The 7,938-nt window shown below is 59.0% G+C and overlaps 1 protein-coding gene across 1 annotated transcript; it reads left to right on the forward strand.

Annotated features, from left to right (window-relative positions):
- Positions 1–50: 50 nt before the first annotated feature.
- LOC102170282 (aflatoxin B1 aldehyde reductase member 2) lies at positions 51–7,014 on the forward strand (the record flags this gene model as incomplete). The annotated part of the gene is given in 8 exon segments (XM_018044457.1): positions 51–399; positions 2,785–2,972; positions 3,141–3,245; positions 4,061–4,157; positions 4,369–4,468; positions 5,043–5,086; positions 5,089–5,172; positions 6,932–7,014. Coding segments are annotated over 8 exon segments (1,026 nt in total), but the record flags the coding sequence as incomplete, so codon positions are not given.
- Positions 7,015–7,938: the final 924 nt, after the last annotated feature.

Raw genomic sequence — 7,938 nt, forward strand, 5'->3', positions numbered from 1 at the left:
GGGGTTACGCCGGGTCCCGCCCCAGCTGTGGGTGGGCGGGGCCGCAGGCGCCCGAGCGCGCAGGCGCCGGCCTCATGCTGAGGACCTTGACTCGCGCGGTGGGCCGCGCCGCCGTCCGCTGCGCTCGCAGCCCCCAGCTGCCCGGGGCGCGCACCGCCGCCGCCGCCGCCATGTCTCGGTCCCCGCGGGCCTCCTCTGGCTCCCCGGCCCGGCCCGCCACCGTGCTGGGCACCATGGAGATGGGGCGCCGCATGGACGCGCCCGCCAGCGCCGCGGCCGTGCGCGCCTTCCTGGAGCGCGGCCACGCTGAGTTGGACACGGCCTTCATGTACAACGACGGCCGGTCCGAGAGCATCCTGGGCGGCCTGGGGCTCGGGCTGGGCGGCAGCGGCTGCACAGGTAAAGCCCGGCGCCCCGACCGCCCGTCCTCACCCAGCCGCGTGCCGCGCGGATTTGTGCGCAGGACGCCAACCCGACCCAGCCACACCCCCGCAGCGGCCAGGGCCGGCAGCTCCGTCCGCTCCCGGGGCGCCGACCTCCCCTCGCCGTCCCGCAGCTTTGTGGACCCCCCGCTCGCTCTTCGAGCTCCGTGCGCGTCCAGTCCGGACAGCTGAAGAGCGCTTTATCCGGACCACCTTCCCCTCCGCTCTTCTGGGCTTGCAACTCGGTAGCCCCAGAGTCTTACCCGAGCCTAGCCTAGTCTCGCTTTCCTGTCTCTGTTGCTTTCTTGGTGCTCCTCTTTGCGGCGCTGGTCTCCAGAGCTGTGCCCTAACCCGCCTCCTACGCTGCCCGGTGCGCGTGACAGGTCCCCAGGCGCTCTGCCTGCGCCCCTCTCCCCATTGCCTTCATTGCCGGTGCGCCCCCCCCCCGCCCAGCTCCCTTTCCTCTTCCCTTTTCTTTCATCAGGCCCTAGACTTCGTTCGTTTGGCAGCACCCCTGGCTCTCCCACTGAGAGCTGCAGCATCGCCCCTGGCGAGGCTGGGAGAGAAGGGGTGGTGGGCTGAAGAGTGGGGAGGCGTGAGAGAGGGGGTAAGGGCTTTCTGTCCACTTCTGTAGCCCCGTGCCAGCCTCTTATGGAGGTATAACCCGCCTCCAGGGAGCTCGTCGTCCAGTGGGGAAGACGGAAGCAAATGATGGCAGAGGAGCCTAGAAGAGGAAGCACTTTTAAGGGAGGAAGACATGAGGGGCAGGAGGAGGACCTGGGAAAGGCTCAGAATGCCCCGGAGCTGGACCCTCGAGGACCAGTTGTAGTTTGCTGGGCAGAGAATGAAAGAAAGGGGCATGAGAGGCAGAGAGCATAGCTGTGCCAGGCCTGGTGTGTGGAAGGGTGGCCTGGAGGCAGGTGTGGCTTGAGTGATGTGTGTGTGTGTGGAGGGATGGTCCCTCATCCGCCTAATGCCACTGGATGAGCCTCCTCTGTTTCATCCTGAGGCTCTTCCTTCCCAGCCCTTGTGGGTGGTACCCTCTGGGTTCGCCTTAGAGTCACAGCTTGGTGAATCCGCAGGAACTGGGAATGTGCATCTCAGACCCACGCTCTAGCTCACCTGGCTGCCTCCCTTGGCTAATGAAAATCTGGTTCCTGAACTGGTTTTTCTCCTGCCGGCCCTCCCCCACTTCCTTCTTTGAGGCCAGGCGCTCACTGAGTCCAAGTCCTCGCGTGGGACCCAGGCAAAGTTCACGCCAAGAGTGCAGCAGGGGGGCTGACAGGTGTGGGGACGGCGAAAATCTGGGCTGGAAGCTGAGGGACTTGGTCCTCCCCTCTGAGCCACCGAGCTGCCTCTGCACGTGTGGGAAGGACGGAATCCAGAGCGCTGGCGTTCTTCCCGTTTTCGTTGCTTGCTGCGTTGCGAGGCTGGGGCCTGGGTAGTTCCCCACCAGGGATCAAAACCCGAGCCCCTGAAGTGGGGGCACGGAGTCCTGCCCACTGGGCCACCAGAGGCGCCCAGAGAGAAGGCACTCCTCACAGCACTTGCAAGCTGCTCGCATGACAGAGCACTCTCCTGTCCTGCTGGGGTGGGGGTGCATGCTTCCAGGAGTCTAGAAGGGAGAGGCCGACTGCCACTGCCTTCCGCTCGTTTCGCCTTCTTCCTCGCTCTCTCGTGGACCTGCCGGGGCCGTGCTCCACAGCTGCGTCTCTTCCCGAGCTCTTGGAGCAGCGTGTATACTTGTTCCGTCTCCAGGCGTGGCTGTCTGTGGTGCAGCTGACTGGTTCAGTCAGGAAACCTTTGAACAACAGGTGGGATTTGAGAAAACCCTTTGGAATTGGGTCCGGGCCCCCTTCTCTTGTCTCGTGTCCCAGCGCTCCCTGCCTGGGGCTCACGCTCTTATAACTCAGTATTCCACCTACTGTGCTTTCTTGTCTTTGCCCAAGTTCCCTCCCTCCGAACGTGCTTCCTTGTTGGCTGGGACTCTTTTTAGAGACTCAGTTTCGGGGGTCAGGAAGCCCTCCCTGGAATTCCTCAGTTGGACACGCGGGTCTGCTATGGCCTCCACTGCGCTTTCCTATTTAACATCAGCTTCTGGCCTGTGAGCGCCTTGAGGGCAGAGACGGGAGTGTGATTCCTTCATCTGGCATACTTGGGCTCTGCCCCAGGCTCACCAGCCAGCAGTGGTGACTAATGGCGGCAGTGAATGTCAGGAGCGCACATGAGGCACTATTTAATCCTCATGAGGACACCCTCGTGTTGTAGATTAGAGAACTGAAACTCAGAGAATCTAAGTAATTTCTCCAGGGTCACGTGGCTAGCAAGTGGTTATATTAACCATTACATTCTTCCTGCAAAGCGAAAATTGCTACCAAGGCCAATCCCTGGGAGGGGAAGTCACTGAAGCCTGACAGCCTCCGGTCCCAGCTGGAGACGTCCCTCCAGCGGCTGCAGTGCCCCCGGGTCGACCTCTTCTATCTGCACGCGCCGGACCACGGCACGCCTGTGGAAGAGACGCTGCGTGCCTGCCACCAGCTGCACCAGGAGGTGAGGACGGCCTGCCACTCCCCATCCTGGCCTGTTGGTGCCCAGAGAGCAGAGGCTCCAGGGCTGTCCCGGAGCAGAGCAGGGGACGGACCCCACGCCCAGGGTTCCAGTCTCTGGATCTGGCCTCCTAGGCTGCGGGGGAGTCTGACCGTGGCCTCTCCCCCGCAGGGCAAGTTCGTGGAGCTCGGCCTCTCCAACTATGCCGCCTGGGAGGTGGCTGAGATCTGTACCCTGTGCAGGAGCAACGGCTGGATCCTGCCCACCGTGTACCAGGTGAGGCCAGGGCTACAAAGGCCCATCTCCAGGGCGCCTGCCATCCCAGGTCCTCTTGTGCCCCCCGCCCTCTCCCACTCCCCTGCTCCCAGCCTGTAGATGGCCCCCGGGGCCCTCAGGCCCTGGCCCCCCTTCCTGCCTGCTTCTGGCTCTGCGGTCAGCCAAAACTCGCCTCCCCCTTCTCCCTGGAAGGAGTGCCGGGGTGTCACTTAGATACCTCTTCCTCTGGAAGGCTTTCCCGACAGCCCAGTGGGTCCTCCAGTCTCCAGACCCCAGCTTTATGCATTGAGTGAGTATCTCTGAGAATCTGCCGTGATCACAGAAGCCACCTTTGCTCATCTGTCCCGTCCTGTTTGCTTGCTTGCTTGTTTGGCTGCCTCGGGTCTCAGCTGCGTCACACAGGACCCGCATTGCGGCCCACGGACTCTCCAGTTGTGGCTCTCAGGCTTAGTTGCCCTACCAGGGATCAGACCCGTGCCCCTGGCATCGCAAGGTGGATTCTTAACCACTGAACCATCAGGAGCGTCCACTCTGCTTTGATTTTAACTCGACTCTGACATCTCCTGAAGCAGAGAGCTCACCAGGTCCACGTGTGTTTGAGAGCTCGGGGTCCAGCCCGTGGCTGGTGCCTGCGGATGTGTGTGGGATGGCAGAGCCAGGCCGCCGTCCCTTCCTGGGGCCCAGCCCCATCTCCCCGTCCACCAGTAGTGACTTTGGAAACCATGCTGGGGCCCTGGGGGTCTTGACCGAAGACTTTGAGAGCAGGCTGGGGCTCCCCGGCCGGGCCCCCGCTCAGCTGGCCCTTCTGCCTGCAGGGCATGTACAACGCCACCACCCGGCAGGTGGAGACGGAGCTCCTGCCCTGCCTCCGGCGCTTTGGACTGAGGTTCTACGCCTACAACCCTCTGGCTGGTACTGGCTGCGGGCACAGGCTCCCCTGGGTGGGAGGGCGTTCCTGACCCCGTTCTGCCCCTTCCTGACCCGGGAGAAGCCTGGCCCCAGGCCTGGGAAGGGGAGGGGTTTGCCAGGACCTCCATCCGTCCTGGTTCCCCGCCATCACCCCCACTTCCAGCGAGACGGGCTCTGGGGCAGTGCCTGGGGTCTGACAGCAGCCTTTTCACAGGAGGCCTGCTGACCGGCAGGTACAAGTATGAGGACAAGGACGGGAAACAGCCTGTGGGCCGCTTCTTTGGGAACAACTGGGCAGAGGTCTACAGGAATCGGTGAGCTGGGGGCAGACGGCGCCAGGACGGGCAGAGTGGGAGGGGTCCGCATAGTCTGAAAGTGGGCCGTCCCTGGGGCTGCTTTCCTTTCAGGGCCTTCCCTTGCTGCCTGGACCTAGCTCTCTCGATTCGTGGAGGTATTAGGAAACCCTCTGCAAGGCTTCGTTTTGTTTTCTTGGGACCTCTGTGAGGAATGCCGATCCCTGGGCCTTATGGCCCACCTTCCAAGTCATAACTCATGCCTAAGAAAACTGGTCACCTGCCAAGGGGGAAAGACAGGGCCCCAGATGGAGGAACAGGAGGCCTGGGGCCAGGCTGTGCCCCCGTCCTGGCTTCCTGTTTCTCCAGGTAAAGTAAGGGCAGGGTTTGCGTTCTTAAGAGCAGAGACATCCTTGAGGTCTCTGGTGAGGGAGCCAGCGTCCTGGGTGGCTCTGTTGCCCAGAAAAGCAGGAGATGCCCTGCCCGAGGGGACCCTGGCCCCTCCGTGCTGCGGGGGCTTCCTGGGTTGCTCTCAGGCAGTGGCCCCCGTGTGACCCGTGGTCCTGACCCCGTGCTGCCGCCCCCACCTGTCCAGCTACTGGAAGGAGCACCACTTCGAGGGCATCGCCCTGGTGGAGAAGGCCTGCAGGCTGCGTACGGCACCAGCGCCCCCAGCATGACCTCAGCCGCCCTGCGGTGGATGTACCACCATTCCCAGCTCCAGGTAACCTGCCCCGCCCCCCACCATCCCTGGAAGCCCTGCCCCCGCTCTCTTTGAGGAGCCAGCATGATTTAGGCTACAGTCCATGGGGTCACAAAGAGTTGGACATGACTGAGCGATTTCACTTCAGTTCAGTTCAGTTCAGTTCAGTCGCTCAGTTGTGCCCGACTTTTTGCAACACCATGGACTGCAGCACACTAGGCCTCCCTGTCCATCACCAACTCCCGGAGTTTACCCAAACTCCTATCCACTGAATCGGTGATGCCATCCAGCCATCTCATCCTCTGTCGTCCCCTTCTCCTTCTGCCTTCAATCTTTGCCAGCATCAGGGTCTTTTCAAATGAGTCACTTCTTTGCAACAGGTGGCCAAAGTATTGGAGCTTCAGCTTCAGCAGCACTCCTTCCAATGAACACCCAGGGCTGATCTCCTTTAGAATGGACTGGTTGGATCTCCTTGCAGTCCAAGGGACTCTCAAGAGTCTTCTCCAACACCACAGTTCAAAAGCATCAATTCTTCAGCACTCAGCTTTCTTTATAGTCCAACTCTCACATCCATACATGACCACAGGAAAAACCGTAGCCTTGACTAGACGGACCTTTGTTGGCAAAGTAATGTCTCTGCTTTTTAATATGCTGTCTAGGTTGGTCATAACTTTCCTTCCAAAAGTAAGGGTCTTTTCATTTCATGGCTGCAGTCACCGTCTGCAGTGATTTTGGAGCCCAAAAGAATAAAGTCAGCCACTGTTTCCCCATCTATTTGCCATGAAGTGATGGGACCGGATGCCATGATCTTACTTTTCTGAATGTTGAGCTTTAAGCCAACTTTCTCACTCTCCTCTTTCACTTTCATCAAGAGGCTCTTTAGTTCTTCTTCACTTTCTGCCATAAAGGTGGTATCATCTGCATAACTGAGGTTATTGATATTTCTCCTGGCAATCTTGATTCCAGCTTGTGCTTCATCCAGCCCAGCGTTTCTCATGATGTACTCTGCATATAAGTTAAATAAGCAGGGTGACAATATACAGCCTTGACGTACTCCTTTTCCTATTTGGAACCAGTCTGTTGTTCCATGTCCAGTTCTAACTCTTGCTTCCTGACCTGCATACAGATTTCTCAAGAGCAGGTCAGGTCAGGTGGTCTGGTATTCCCATCTCTTTTCAGAATTTTCCACAGTGTATTGTGATCCACAGAGTCAAAGGCTTTGGCATAGTCAACAAAGCAGAAATAGATGCTTTTCTGGAACTCTCTTGCTTTTTCAATGATCCAGCAGTTGTTGGCAATTTGATCTCTGGTTCCTCTGCCTTTTCTAAGACCTGCTTGAACATCTGGAATTTCACGGTTCATGTATTGCTGAAGCCTGGTTTGGAGCATTTTGAGCATTACTTTCCTAGTGTGTGAGATGAGTGCAGTTGTACGGTAGTTTGAGCGTTCTTTGGCCTTAGTACACAGCTTAAGATGGGTTGTTTTATTGTATAATCACTAGCTATGGGCTTAAAGAAACTAAGGTGTTATGTGACTAAGACTAAGGAATGTAGGGAAAAAATGTTTGCCCTTTTCTCCTTCTTGAGAGCCCCAGACGCCTTTCTCTTCCTTGGGGACCCTGGACTTCTTATCAACCCTACCTGAGAATTAACTCTCTCACTACGCAGGGTATAAAAGAGCCTGCCCCACCCCAGGTCTTGGCAGGGCGGGGCTGGGCGGGGTGTGTGTGATGGGGTCTCTGTGGGGCATCAGTGCGTGACGTCCGGCCGTCTCCCCTTGCAGGCGCCCACGGGACGCGGTCATCCTGGGCATGTCCAGCCTGGAGCAGCTGGAAGAGAACTTGGCGGCCACTGAGGAGGGGCCCTGGAGCGGCCGTCGTGCAGGCCTTTGACCAGGGGGTGTGATTTTTCCGACGCAGTCCAATGTTCAACAAGCCAAACATGCAGGCTGGGATTGCGTTTTGCTGCCGTCCTTGGGTACTTTCCTACTGGAATAGGGCTTGATGGGTGAAAGTGGGTTCTGGACTGCCAAACGCACCTCCCATCAAGGAGGGAGACCCCAGGAGCAGAGTGTGAGAATCTGATAGGATGAGCAGAGGACGGGAGCAGAGGAAAGTCGCGATGAGGTGATCTGTGCGTTAAAATGCCCCGCAGCATCCTTGGGGGTATATTATTCTTTTCTGGCAAGGTTTTTTCCAAATTATTCCTTTCTGAGTATCCACGCGAGTATATATTCGACAGAAAATCCACCTGCGCAGGGTGGACGGGGCCCTCTTTCCTCCTCTGTATGTGGAACGTGAGGGCCTGCAGCCCCACGAGAGGTCATGGCTGGGAGAACCCCCTGCCTGCTCTGCCAGCCGGGGGCCAGTCCTGGGTCCTAGTCCCCTCGGGCAGGGAAAGAAGACGCAGGCAGGGAGGAGACGAGTCAACAGCAGCTGAGAGAGAAACTGCGGGGCCCACTCAGTGACCTGGGCACAGGCCAGGTGCTAAGCGGTCTGGCTTTATTTCAGGACGGGAAGCGTCCGCAGAGGGCGCTCAGCCCAAGGTGTTAACACTGTTGTGAAGGCACCTGGGGAAGGGAGCAAGGGGTTCTAGAAAAATAACGGCGTGGATTCGCCAGACGATGGTAGGAGCGAACCACGGAGAATCAGCTTAAGGGCAAAGGGCCGGCCAGGGAAAGAGAGCAGGAACAGGCGACGGATTGAGGGAGATCACCTCCGGCGCCTTGCAGCGGGCGGGGGCCTAGCGGAAGTAGCTGGGACAGTCGTGGCACCAGGGCCAGGCCTGGT

This window comes from Capra hircus, unplaced genomic scaffold (assembly GCF_001704415.2).
Source record: "Capra hircus breed San Clemente unplaced genomic scaffold, ASM170441v1, whole genome shotgun sequence".
NCBI lineage: Eukaryota > Metazoa > Chordata > Mammalia > Artiodactyla > Bovidae > Capra > Capra hircus.